The following is a 14959-nucleotide window of genomic DNA, read 5'->3' as shown; positions in this document are numbered from 1 at the left end:
CCTCTCTTAACCTTTGCAGAATCTTCCTCTGGGTAGGGCTAGCACAGGGGTGAGCCTCTGAGAGGGGCAGTTGGTGTTATAACGCCCCTGGTGTGCAGGGCCCTCCATGTGGACCTGAAAGGGTCTTAACAGTCCCTTTTCCAGGCCTCCTGTTTGGCAACCCACAATCAGAAAGACATCTACTTCTGGCTCAAATATTTCTGCCAACATGTGCATTTATTTGTATTAGAAGTACAAATGTAGGAATCCAAATACAAATACAGAGGGCAGCCCAGCCCTCCCAGAGCAGGGCACAGCGGGGATCAGACCGGTGAAGCGGGAGGCGGCGCCGCCCGTGTCGCCAAGGCACTTTAGGCACAGTGTGCCTTCTTTTCACTAGCACACCACGAGCTGCCCATCTAACAGGGAGTCACCTCCTTGATAGAGAGGAGGAGGACAGAAGGACCCGGGACCAAGAGTCAAAACCTCCAGTTCCTCACAGGACGACAGTAGAGCAAGGACTGTTGGAAGCCACTTGATGAGGGCGGGGACCCTGGCCTGGCCCTCAGCCCACTTGCCTAGAAAGGGACCAGCACACATTTGTACAGGACGGCTCCCCTCCCTGGGCCAGGATCCTCTATACTGAGCACTCAATGCAGATTCCTAGAGGTTCAGATTCTGAAATCCATCTTCTTTACCTGCCACTTGGAGGAGATGAATTCACAGGCAGGAAGGATTCCATCCAGGCAGAGAGCAGACGTGCATCTTCTCTTCCTTTCCGCCCGAGGCATCTCCTAGGGCCCCTGACCATTTTCCATTAAACACAAGATTCAAAATAGAAGACTGTACACTATGGCTCTTACACGTGGCACAGTTCACCCTAGACCTGGTGCTTTTTCACATTATACGTGAAAGCTGTGTCCTAAACAAGCGCTACAGTGGCTATATACAACCTACATCTCCAAAAACTACTTTTGGCTAATCAGTTAAAATAGACCACAATGCACAAATGACCAAAGAATCACTCAGGTGCACCCTAGTGAAAAAGTGATGATCTGATGCTCTCAGTAGGAGGCAGGTTTGTTTGGACTCCAAAACAACTTCTGATCAGGCATTAAACTTGATTTTCTTTTTAAAGAAAAATGTGGTCCCACTCTTCCAAAAAAATCTATTGTCAGTTCCTCTGTCTCTCTTTTTTCCTTAAAATGGTTAAGAAGCTAATATGCTATTATTAGGAAACTGTGCTCCTCTTTGTTTCAACTATGTTTGGCGTCATACAATTAGAGTAATACACATGCTAATAAGTTGTTCCAGTTTTACCACTGTAATGGGGACACAAATACACACCTCACTGCATTTAAACACAAGGTGGCCTCTTACTCTTCACAAAACAACCCAAGCCCAATCCCTAAAATTGTTGCTCTCTTAGAATCTTCCAGAGAGAATGCATTTGTGAAGAATGAATATTTCATTTAATCCAGGAGTTGCTTGTAAAGAAAAACATATCATGTAGTTGCACATACATATATGTGTAAACATTGTTCACTAGTACAAAATTAGTCATTTTGAAGATCAAGAATGAAAGTATCCTTTTAAATGTTTTAAGAGTTATTCTAAACAGCCAAAGTATAATAAACACTGAAAATTTCATCGATATATTTTACCTGTGTCTATTTCTATCCAAAAGTGAAAATCCCAAGACATATATCAGAAAGGTTAGACCTAAACTGTGTAATAAGAAGCATATTGATATTACTCTTGGGCTAACAAAATCTGAGGTGTACACAGAGCATTTTTTCTAGGGAAAAGAGCTCTCAGGCAATTTAAATTTAACTTCATAAGAAGAATTAAAAAGGCAAATGCAGTAAAAGCAGCAACAAAAAACAAAACAAAAAAGCCCAAAAGCAACCAAAAAACAATTAAGTGGGATATATTCCTGAGGAAAAATTTTAAATTCTGATTGAGGCAGTGTAGACAGATAGTGCTTCTAGGACAAAGAGACTCTCAGGAAACGTTATAGGCGAGCAAAAATTTGAACTATGATCTGCATATTTTATATTTAGGGTGAAATCAAACTTTTCCATTTTTAAGTTATAATTTGGTTATTGTTTGGAAAAGACATTAAATCTTTCTGTGGAATGAATAGTATGGAACATGAAAAAGGACATAGATGATAATGTTGATGGTGTTGGTTGTGGTGGTGGTGATGATTATGATGATAATGCTGATGTAGCATATATTTCTTCTAAAATCCTATCACATGCTGCTGTCAACTTTAAAATCTAGTCAGCAAAATTATATATTTTCTTTCAATATTTATCATCTTTTAATTACATTGGCAGTGGCTTCAAACTGAAGCTTTTTCTTTTTTCTTTTTTTTAAAGTCTCTGTTAGCTTCGCGGGCCATCCTGCTCCACCCAGGGCACGGACTCAATGAATGGGGCAAGTTATCTGATTGGTGGACGGGTTGACTGTTACTGTTAGGTGATAGGGTGGTCTGATCCCATCGAAGTGACTGAAGTGCAGTTCTGTTTATTGAGGGTCTTTCCTGTCCCATTACCTGAAAGGTACATTCATATAGTGTGGCTTTATTTCTGTGAGTGTGTATGCTTCTGTCTTTTGTATTCCTAATTATTTTCTAGTTCATGTTCCTGTATAATACAATTTTAAATACCAACTTGGTTAACTCAAAACATTGAAGATTTAGTGGGTGTTCAGCTACTTTCTTAGCACTGATATAAAAAAAAATTTGTGTTTATGTGAGCAGAGTAATAAGATGTTTTATTAACCAAAGCATCATTTAACTAGAGGACATTTGAAAAAAAGTAGGAAACGTTCTCCGTTTTGACCTGAATAGAACTATGCCAGGCATATATCCTGGAATTGCTAACTTGCAATCAAAAGAAATTGTAAAAGGAGTGGAAATGCCCTAATGTCTAGTCTTCAAAGATTATCAGACATTTTATTAAAACCCATAGTTTTATATTTCCAGAGCTATGACTGGCTGAGGTGTTTCCTTATTTTCTCAACATATACATGTTTTCTCCCCATAATAATAGAAAACTTCTTTTGTAGTAAAACGTAAATCACCAAGGAATATAAGAAGGGTTCTGTCATTTAGCCCGAACTGTTATTTTTTGTCTCTTTGGATGTTATTATTCAATGCAGTGGTATTGCTAAACTGTGTGAACCTGAAGGTCTCCTACAGGCTAATTTGAGAAAAACATGTACAGATTACACACTTCCTCAGTTTTGGGCAATGAGAAGTGGGCTTCAATAGAAAATTGTGAATTTTACATTTACAGTGTGTTCAAAATCTGGTACTTTCCCTCTTATTTACATAAACTTTCCTGAATATTTTTAATGTAATCAGGTTCTCCAGTCTAATAGTAAACATTTCAATGTACATTTACATCCAATTATGCTTATCCTAAGTCATTCACTTTTTCTTTTTACAGAAAGAAATTGAAGATGAAATGTCATACGTATATATGTATATAAACACTAGATTGAAAGTCTTCATAATTGTTGGAAGTTATAAAGTTGGGAACTGTGTTTGAAGAACAGCCTTGGGCTGTCGTCCTTGAGTGGAACACCTCCAGAGACCCTACCTGTGGGTGAGTATGAGGTTGAAGTATTAGGGACGGAGTGAGACTGCTAGCAGGTGAAATTCTCCAATTGAGGAGAAATTTCATTTAGACCAATAGGTTCAAAGTGTTTCTCTACAAATACTCATTGTTATTTTATGTTTTAAATTGGATTCTCTAAATAAAAGCCAATTGGCTTGTGGCCTATGTAGCAACTAAAAACTCAAATGACAGGAAGGAAGTTGACGGGAAGAAACTCAGTATCTCACATTATATATATATATATCCTTGAAAACTGCGTGATAAAGATCAGTATATCTCCATTCACTTGATACTAAGAGTAATATATCCAAATACATAAAATAAAATGTGATTTCCAATAAAACAAGTACAATTTTCGGGTGAGAAAAATGAAAAACACAATTAGTGCGAAAATTTTAATAATGCTAACAGGTGTTTGTTAACTTACCGGTAGGACTTTTTCTTTTCCTATCAACGGTGGAAAGCTTCTGAAGAGTAATGTGAAGTACATAATAGCATCCAGTTATAAAAAAAAACTAACATCACGAAGCCAGTTGGTTTTGTGTTATAAAAATATCAAAAGAGTAATAATTTCAAGGTTTTTTTCTTTGGAATCTTGCTACATATCCATATTTCAAAGTATAAAATAATTTTTTCCTCAAAATATACCATTGATGATAGCCATTACCCATGTTTTTTGCATCTAAAGTTGATTTGACTTGAAAGTTAATATTCACTAAGAAAGTTTCGTAAAAATTCTATCTATATTTCTTTCACACTCTAGAAAACAATTTCAAAACAACGGCTTGTGAATGCTGTATACCCATCTTTGCAAGATAATGATTGAACCCGTAATAGCATATACTCTGGGGTTCACCTTGGTCTAGTAAAACAGAACTCAAGGTTAAAATGTTGAACTACTGGTGTTTAAAGATAATAAACATCTTTGACTTTAACCACATGAGAATTTTGAAAATTAGAATTTTTTTCTCTACTGAAAACTTGTGGATGATGCATATACACCATTCCCAAGCCTAGGGTGAAGTTATTAGATAAAAGAATGCAAACCAGTGAAGGTGGCACCAGAGCAAAGAGGCCACAGAGAGAGGAAACTGGGTGGTAACTCACTGCAGTTCACACTTGAACTCAGACTGCCTGGGCGCTGAGATCAGTAGAGTGTATCTTGGCCAGCAGTGACTTCGCATAGATGGACACTGGTGCTGCCAAGCGTTGCAAATAAAAGATACAGAAAGGGTCGGGGCCTAATAGTGTTTCTCAGATATTTACTTGTAGGTTTCACAGATTTCTTCACAAGGAAATTGGCATCTGCTTCCAATATCCAAAAAATATATCACCACGTTACAGATTCAGTAAAGATTAGTAAGAATATCACTTTAAAACTGAATTAACCTGTTTGTGTGCTCTCATGTGTGTGTGAGTCTGAAATACATAATAGAAATATTTGCCACATACTCCTACGCTGCTCAAAGGTATTACATAATTTCAGATAAACTGAGTAGTATCTTTCCTTGCTACTCCAATTGATAACTATTGGTCTGGGTAGGGCCAAAGTTTAGAAGGAAACCTAACACTCTTCACTTATCACCAGGAGGAATACTTAGAGATACAGGTATCCCACCCAATAGACCAAGTTGAAGAGCAGGAACGATGTAGGGAAAAAGACCCGAGCATATGAGTCCAGTTCCAAGATGTCTATGTGAATACGCCCTTTTCTCCAAGATCCTGATTTGCATTCTTCATAGCAGCAGAAGAAGCTCTGACAGTCTTTGCCATCCAGACACTCATAGACACAGGTATCTTCAAATTCCTGCCAGTACATGGAATTGTTTAGGGTAACCATTGCCGGTGGTGGTGGACTCATATCAAGGAGAGAATAGTTCTGCTGGCAACAAGAACAAACCAAAAATCATCATGAGATGAATCAAGAACAGCCCGAGGTGAATCAAGCAATAAGTACCGTTTATGTCTGTTCACTAAATAAACAGGACAGTGCCCTGCCCTATGCCCACCCCCATTCCTGCTCTGAAGAGCTCAAATCTTTGCCAATCTAATGAGAGAAAAAGTACAGTGCAATTTGCAATTCTTGTATTTCTTGAGTTAATGATAAGGGAGAATAAGCGTATTTTCAAATGTGTATTTGCCAATTCAAGTCACTGTTCTGCCTACTACTACTACTCTTCTGATTTGGGTATATACACACACACACACATATATATATAATTCCTCAAATGTTAAAAAATACATATAATAAAGTGTGGAGTGGTATAAAGTTCTTTCTTTTTCTATGTATTAAAGAGTTTTTTTTTTAAAGGGTATAGGAATGATGAGAGAATATCCCTGTTCCATGCAATTCAGGTGAAAAATGAGTTTTCAATGTGTGGATACCAGACTTTGCTTGTCCTCTCTAGATAGCCAAAATTTGTATACATTTGGAATGTTTTGTTTTCTACTTCACAAGGTCTTCTCCTGATGTGGAAGTCAGTATGGCGGAGATAAGGAGACAGGACAGTTTACAATCACACATACAAGAGAAGAGTTTGATTAAATATATTTGTAGCTGTGTGGAGTCAAACCACAGAGAAGCAGGTAGAGATGTAGAGCATTCGGTAATACTATTGATAGCCTTTGGGGACATCCTTTTAATTGGGAAGTGATTGTGTGTGTGGACCGACCTGAATCAAGATGTCTTCGTTCTACTGTGCACAAGCCATTAGCCAGTCAGGAGCATCATGGTGCAGCTGTCTACTTTCGTCTACAATTCTAGGCAATGGGCAGAAATTAAAACTTTCATCTACCTTAAGTTTCAATGTGGATATATATCCTCCCTCTCCCTAGAGGGTGTAAATATCACCTGAGGGTTTGCTGGAAAAAACCAGATTCTTGACTCTACCACGGTAATTTATAGTATTGGTATCTTTCCAACAAGCTCAAGTTGGAAAATATCTGCCTTTATTAAAAATGGCACATGAGTTTTGACAACGTTCAGCCAGATTTTCATCATTTTATTTCTTCAATCCTTTGTATCTGTGTAGGGTCACACAGAGAAGCGCAGCCATTACAGGCAGGCAGGCAGGCCCAGCAGAAGGAGCTGACTCAAAATGGACATCAGAAGCCTCTGCAGGGAAAGAGACAGCTCACTAGAGAGAGGGTGCTCAAGGATGTTCCAGGCTAAAAACAATAAGATATCTGGGACAAAAGAAAACTACACTTTTAAAAATGGATTCCACAAATTTGTCAAGAAATTTCAAACTGTGCCCTAAATAGAGATTTTTTTTTTTTGGAGGAGGATTAGTTACTTTTTTACATCACTATATTTTACTTTATATTTGGCAATTGTCTAAGTGTTCTTTAGAGCAAAAAGAGGAAAAGATTATGGTCTATCGTCCAATACAAAATTACGTCTTGTGCTTAGTTTTTATGTCCATTTACTCTTTTTTTTAAAGCCTCTTTATTGTAGTATAATTGTTTTATAATGTGTTTTGTTCCGCTGTATAAGAAAGTGAATCTGCTGTAGGTATACAGATATCACTATATACCCTCCCTCTTGCGTCTACCTATCACCCTCCCTATCCCACCCCTCTAGATGGTCACACAGCACCGAGCTGATCTCCCTGTGCTATGTGACTGCTTCCCACTAGCTATCTATTTTACAATTGGTAGTGTATATATGTCAATGTTACTCTCTCATTTCGTCCCAGACTACCTTGTTCCTCCTCGTGTACTCAAGTCCATTCTCTAGGTCTGCATCTTTATTCCTGTCCTGTCAGTTTTTGACATAATTCAACACCCATTTATGAAAAAACTCTCAGGAAAGTAGATGTAGAAGGAACCTCAACATAATAAAGTCCATATATGACAAACCCACAGCCAACATCATCCTCATTGGTGAAAACTGAAAGCATTTCCTCTAAGTTCAGGAACAAGAGAAATTTGCCTATTCACACTGCTGTTAATAGCGTTTTGGAAGTTTTAGCCACGACAATTGGAGAATAAGAAATAAAAGGATTCGAAATCGAAAAGAAGCGGTAAAACTGTCACTGTTTGCAGAAGACATGATAAAACACCTAGAGTACACTAAAAATGCTAGAGCTAAACATTGAGTATGGTAAAGTAGAAGGTTACAAAATTAATGCAGAGAAATCGCTTGCATTCCTATACACTAAAGACGAAATTCTGAAAGAGAATTTGAGGAAACATTCCCTTTTACTACTGCAACAAAAAGAATAAAATTTCTAGGAATAAACTTCCCTAAGGAAACAAAAAAAATCTGTATGCAGAATCTATGAGACTGATAAAGAAATTAAAGACGATACAAACAAATGGAGAGATATATCAGGTTATTGTATAGGAAGAATGAACATTGTGAAAATATACTACCCAAAGCAATCTACAGGTTCAATGCAATCCCTATCAAACTACCATGGCATTTTCCACAGAACTAGAACAAAAAATTTCACAATTTTTATGGAAACACAAAAGACCCCGAATAGCCAAAGCAATCTTGAGAACGAAAAATGGAGCTGGGGGAATCAGGTTCCCTGACTTCAGACTATATTACAAAGCTTCAGTAATCAAGACAGTTTGGTACTGGCACAAAAACAGAAATATAGATCAATGGGACAGGATAGAAAGCCCAGAGATAAACCCACACACATATGGTCACCTTATCTTTGATAAAGGAGGCAAGCATATACAGTGGAGAAAAGACAGCCTCTTCAATAAGTGGTGCTGGGAAAATTGGACAGATACACGTAAAAGTATGAAATTAGAACACTCCCTGACACCATGCACAAAAATAAACTCAAAATCGATTACAGACATAAATATAAGGCTTGACACTATAAAATTATTAGAGGAAAATAAAATATTTTAATTAACGAGTCTCCAAAGTCATCTTCAGCCCAGCCTGGTTCTTTCCCAACTCATTCTTGTTTCACCTCTTTGTGTATTGCATCAATGTGACTTCCTCAGAACCGCTGTGCTTCCTGGCCGCATGTACTACTGCACTCTCAAAGTGGACTAGCCTTGCAGATTATGGGTTGGGAAACCGAGGCACAAAGTTGTTTGGACAACTTGCCCCAAAGCAATGTATGGTCATCGGTAGAGCCAGCTGCTGAACTTCAAAGCCGAGAGGCTGCTCATCTCTGCTTTTCCTTTTTGGAGATAGTGGCCCCTGAACTATAACATATGGATCTTTCAGAATAGAGTTGAAGACATTATCATCCAACTCCCCCTTCCTCTTTCTTCTGAACTTCTGTTGAAGTTCTCTCTGTGTCTTTGCACATGGCCTGGAGCTCTTTATCTACGTGAATTGTTTTCCTATGTACTTCAGAGTCATTTCACTTTACGCTTAAGAAAAATAAATTCTAGCTTCGTAGCTATTCCTTCTTTCGTCAGTATCATTTCTATACCAATGATGTCAATATTTCTTTCTCCACTCCCAGCACTATGTGAAGGCTGAGAGTGGCGGAAGATATAATGTGCTCTCCAGCCTCAGGCTCTTAGTTCTGATTTGTGTCTGTTATTCAGCATCACCCACTCCCACCCGTTCGCATTACCTTTCAGTGCGTTGTTATTTGGCAGCATTTGCTGGCCGAAACTATATGTTCACTGTGTAAAAATGGCCTCATCTTCTGTCAGAACTACAATGATACACACTTGAAGAGGATGGATAACTACACAGTCTCCTGATGAAAATTGGTTGAAATGCACTGAACATAAGGTGCTGATCAGCAGTTAGAAAACAACCTGTGGTGTATGGGTGGGCGTAAATTATTCATTCAATTTGTGAGTTCACATGTGTAAAAGAATACAGTTATATGTAAAAATTGTTATATGATAAAAGCGATAGCTCACATCAATAATTTAAAGACATATTTTTCGAATTTTCAATAAATTCTTATATTTCATACACTCAAAATTCAAGCACATTAATAAATATAACAATTTTTTAAAAAAATCGTGAAGGCTTAATCAATATTTAACAGGCTTTGGGTTTTCAACGTCTCGGCGTCCTTTCAGTAGAATGGGAGTTGTGAGGATAAATGAGTTGAAATATGAACTGGTGGAATGCATTTTGGCAAAACCTGTGCAATCTTTGGTCTAGCCCTTCTGTTTCTAGGAATTTATACTAAGTAAATAATTACAAGTATGTACAGAACTGTAATGATAAAAATATGTTTGAGAGTGAAAAGGTGTGGATTAGCCCCGTGTCCTGCCAAGATTGTGCATCAGTCATGAACATATGATGCAATTATTAAAATGATCCTTTAAATTAATATTTTGACCCAGAAATGTATTCATAATTAATTTTCTGTTACAGAAATATATACGCTATACATTTTTACCCAGGGGTAGGTAGAAGGAGTGATTCTTTTCCTTTTATTTTCCGAATGTTCTGAATTGGACATATTTTAAAGAATTAAATAACTTTTGGAAGGGAGTACATGCATTATTCATTGGCCTCCAATAGGTGCATATGTAAACAATAGTATTTTTCAATTGTAGTTTATTCAGAGTTCTCAGAAATATTTGCACTTGCAATACTATACGTACGGAGGGGGCTTGTAGGTTTATGCGTTCTTGAATCCATCTTGAGGAATCTGGATATAGTAACTACAAGGAAATCAGAAAAATAATTGAGAAAACTACTATGGAAATCTGCATCAGAAATCACTGGTAAAGAGTAATCTTTAAGGTATGATTACATCAGTCCATGCCACTGGTAGGTGAAGCTGAAGAGTGCTTGAATGTCACAGTCATATCTTCGGAATACCTGTGTTGTTTTTTAAAAAGACTTCTTAAACTATATCATGTTGTATAAGATCTTATGAATAAGAATCATTTACCTCAAACTATCTTCCCACTACCCTCCCAGTAAATCGTTGCTACTGGATCTCACCGATGTCTTTTTCTTAGTGGTAGCAGGTTTTCTACAACTTGAATAGTAGTTGAGGGTAGCATACTCCATCAAAGCAGCAAAGACAAATAAGAAGCAAACGGTCACGAAGAGGTCCATGGCTGTCACATAGGAAACACGAGGCAAGGACTTCCTGGCTATGGTGCTGAGTGTGGTCATGGTCAGCACTGTGGTTATGCCTGCACAGGAGACACATACCAAGTTGTGAAAGGGACCACACAGATTCCCTCCATTCCAACACAGTGTTTTATGTGACTACTTCTTGACATTGCATAAAGAGAATATATTTAAATGTAATTGTTTAATTTTGTAAGCAATATTTCCATAAAATTATTACAGTCTTCACAGTAACATAAAAATATCTGAATTAAGTTGCTATCTTTCAGTTTATTCATTTATTCACCTACTGTTTGACATTTTGCCTCTTATATTTTTAATGAAAATACAGTTTGCAGTCCCCTATAATTTCCATCAATTCCCCATCTCACACTTTTCTTCTGCCCAGGTAAACCAGTTTCTGTCTTACTTCTCCTTCTCTATGCAATTTGTAAACTCTTTTTCTTGAAGACTCAGCTGTATACCACTTTTCTGAGGCAAACGGCTTTGTAGTACCCCAGGCAGATCTGATAAGATGTACAGCTTCATTATTCCCGTACCTTCTATGTACCTCACTTTTTTGCTTTTCACAGAGAATTGCATATGTCTTTGCAGTCGGTCTCCCTGAACAGACTGTGTGATCCATAAGAGAAAGACTGTATCTTGCTCATCTTGCTTGCCTAACATTGTGCCTAGCATTCTAGGCATTTCAATAAGTGCTTTACATAAGTTTATTGATTCGTTGATTAATTAGTTAACTAATCACACTCGATTCAATCTATTTCATATATGTCGGCCAACACTAAAAATTTAATCAAAGACTGTGGGGAAAAAATTAGGAAAGAGTCATATATGTGACGGATAGTTTAGAAAGAAATACAAGAAAAGGGAATGGAGTCTACTAAAATAGAGTGAAATGACTGGATGATTATCATGTGAAAAATTTAAGGCTATCTCTCCCCTAGATGAGCCCGCAGGAAATTAGAACATGCTAGAGCTGTCACCCAGGCAGGAAGTACTATAAAATACCTGCCCAGCAATACTAATCAGGGATCAGGTATACGTGACAGATGCACATATATTAGGTACCACCTTTGCAGTTTGCATCCCAGCTCCAGTTTAGTGCCTCCCTGGCTTGTCAATCAGCAAGGGCCAGTTGTAGAATGAGTCAAACAGCACGGCATAAACAGCTTGACCAGGTGTACAGGATAATGAACTAGAAGTCAACGCCTTCAGCCTTGCTCCGTGCCTTCTCAACATTTGGTCATATGAAGTTACCTTGTTTGTATCAGTTTCTTTAATCAGTTCAGTGAAAATAGAATGCCAGGCTCTCCTTTTTGTAGGTGAGCAATTTGTGATACTTTTTGTAAAAATGCATTGTAAATTTGAAAAGTCTACGCCTTTGACAAGTTTTTTTATGAAAGAAGATTTTGTAATAAATATATGTCCAATTTAACCTTTAAAAAAATGTGATGACCATGTCATGTCTACAGAATCTGTAGGTAGGTATTTTTCACTAAATTTGTGTATTTTTCCTTAATTTCTTCAAAACTTCTTAAATCTCATTTTTTCATTTTGGAACACCAGTTGCAGTTGTATTATACATCTTCATATTGTCCCAAAGATCACTGAGGCTCTGTTCATTCTTTTGAATCTTTTAAATTCCTCTCTTCTTCTGATTAGATAAATTTTATATGATGGTCTTCAGTTATCCATGACCATTTTCCCCTGCCATTTTCATTCTGCTCTTAAGCTCATCTAGTGATTTTTTTCCAATTCAACTATAATACATTTTATTCTAGAATTTCTTTTTTAATATATTACATCGGCTCTTATCCATCTGGTCATCTGGTAATTCAATATTTTATTTTAAATCCTTGAACATTGTAATCATAGCGGCTTTAAAGCCCATGTCTGCTGATTCAACATCAGAGTTGCATTTTGATGTTGACTTTTTTCTTTGATCGAGTCACATTTACCTAATTCTTAGAAAGTCTAGTAATTTTTTACTGTATACACAATATTGTAAATGATACATTATAGAGAGCATTGACAGTTATCTTTTTAAAAAGAACGTTGAATGCTTTCTTATAACTGATTTACTGGTGGTTCTCTTTGATCTTGTCATAAGATGATTTAAGCTTTATCTAAAGTAGGCACAGCCATTCTGCTGTCTTAACTAAATATTCTGGTGTTAATGACATTTCTCTATTCTTCTGCTCTGTAACTCTATTAAGTGCAAACACTGTAACTAAGGTCATAACCTCAAGAATAGTTACTAAATTTGTGCTATGCTTTTGCCAGCTGATTTACCAATTCTATCATGTATTTTCTAATCAGCATGCCAAACTAATATTGGCAGAGGATAATTATTTTCAAAAAGTACTTTGTTGTTAAACAAAGATTTTTAAAAAACCAACAGAAAATGTTCAATGTAATATAGGAGACTTTGTAAAGATTATTAAATTTAAGCAGTTCCCTCTTTACTGAAAGAAATTTGGGGAGAGCCTCTATATTTCACATAGCCTGTATTAATAAATCAAAATATAAAAAGTTAGGCAAAATTCCTGTCATAAAAAAAATATAAAACATGTTGCACAATCCTAAAACCACTGAAATTTAATGTTTTATTAAGAGGACTTTGGATGCCAAAGAAAAATTCATGAAAAGAATTTTTAGATTATAGATAAGAAATATAGATAGAAAGATTATATAATCTTTTTATAATCTACAAAGTTTATATCAAAAAAGAATGATCATTTTCTTGTTTGCTGGTAAAGTTGTTCTAGACAAGCAGAACTTCTGTTCAAAGACTTAGTTTTACTCATTTGTGTCATCAGTCCTCAAAGGTGGGTGGTAATTTCTTTTTCCATACACTGACATAAGGAAACTTGAGTATGGTAGTTCCAGAAAATGCCTATATTTTTATGATGACATCTTCTTTAGAGCACAGTGTCAGATGCTGCAGTTGATTTACTCTGAATCCCTAACCTCAACTTCTAAGGTACACACATGGAATTCTACTGTAAGGAAGAACAGTCTAACTTGTCTACCTAAAAGCAAGCATGAATCAAGTAGCCTTCAAAGTAGATCAGTTACATTTGAACTAGGCGTTTTATTGAAAGTGTTTTTATGAATACTTCTAAGTTAAAATTAAACAAAATGGTAGCAAAGGTGTTTTGGAACTCACCTAATGCTGTTCTTGCTGGCGTAGCATCTTTTTTGATCCAAAATGATACCCAGGATAAAACCACAGTCAGTATACAAGGAATGTATGTTTGAATAGTGAAGTATCCCATTCTTCTACTCAATTCAAAATATATAGTCATGACAACATAATCACCTGTAATAAAGTATTGTCAAAATTAACACAACTATTGTGTGTTAAAAAAATTCAAAGAAATAATTTATTATAGCTTATTTTGTTAAATGAATAACGGATAAATTTATTCAAGTACAACATTCGTCAAACGGGAAAGAGTCAAAATTCTGGTGTTCTTAAACTTAATTTTTATCATATCCATGGTCGTGTGAGGCGTTTTACTGTAAAAGGCGCAAAAGATACATATTAATTAGAGTTGATAGATATGCACATTTATTCCACAACAGATCATTATCCAATGTTCAGCTGTATGTTGCATGCTTAAAATCAAGGGGAAGAAAAATCTCAACCCTCAAGTAAATCCATTGTCATTTTGCTTTTTCAATAGTAACAGAGTTATACATAAACTTTCAAATCTAAACTCCTGTAACAAATTTATATTTTTATTTTTGCAGTATGAATTGAAGCTTATGGATCTTTATGTTTAATAGTTTTGTATTTATCTTATGCTTTCATGACTAGGTACTTGGGCTGTGCCATCCCAGAAATACCGAAGAAATCCTTTTATGACATTCCTCTCTATTCTTACTGAAGCAAAGCCACAACATGAAAGAGTTGGGATCAATAGAGATGTTATTAGAAATTTCATAAGATTCCATGAGGGACTGAGAAAGGGTGCATGTTTAATACATCATACATTTTATTCCAAAATCGTCTATATTCATGTCTTTTCTAAGTGACCAGCTGAAATTGTGTCTTCCCCCCTCCTCCAACTTGACTTCCATCCTTCAGCCCGCTGGATTCAACCTTCCGGCAACTGAAATTCATGATGATCATAGTGAACTATCATTTCTGTCACACCGATACCTTCTTTTAATTTAGGTCCTCCTTTCACGTATTCAAGTTGAGAACCCAGAAACCATCTGTGACTCTTTTTCTCTTCTTCTTCCTGCATCAAGTGCTCTTCTACTTAGCCCAGGTACTATCATAGCCCCCAGCTTCTCTTCTAACAAC

At 36.5% G+C, this 14959-nt stretch overlaps 1 protein-coding gene across 2 annotated transcripts in view; it reads right to left on the bottom strand.

The window, feature by feature from the left end:
• Positions 1 to 5205: 5205 nt before the first annotated feature.
• Positions 5206 to 14959, bottom strand: part of GABRG3 (gamma-aminobutyric acid type A receptor subunit gamma3) — a 522462-nt gene continuing 512708 nt past the window's right edge. The window contains exons 7-10 of one of the 2 annotated variants that reach the window (XM_068537479.1): positions 13814 to 13966; positions 10510 to 10706; positions 10164 to 10223; positions 5206 to 5487 (exon numbers count right to left, since the gene is read on the bottom strand). In XM_068537479.1, the coding sequence (XP_068393580.1) occupies positions 5206 to 5487; positions 10164 to 10223; positions 10510 to 10706; positions 13814 to 13966 (692 nt within the window). Of the gene's footprint in view, positions 5491 to 10163; positions 10224 to 10509; positions 10707 to 13813; positions 13967 to 14959 lie in introns of both variants that reach the window. The other variant, XM_068537480.1, reaches the window with a different exon arrangement.

The sequence above is a fragment of the Eschrichtius robustus genome, chromosome 1 (assembly GCF_028021215.1).
Source record: "Eschrichtius robustus isolate mEscRob2 chromosome 1, mEscRob2.pri, whole genome shotgun sequence".
In the NCBI taxonomy this organism is placed as follows: domain Eukaryota; kingdom Metazoa; phylum Chordata; class Mammalia; order Artiodactyla; family Eschrichtiidae; genus Eschrichtius; species Eschrichtius robustus.
This window is presented reverse-complemented; position numbering and strand designations above follow the sequence as displayed.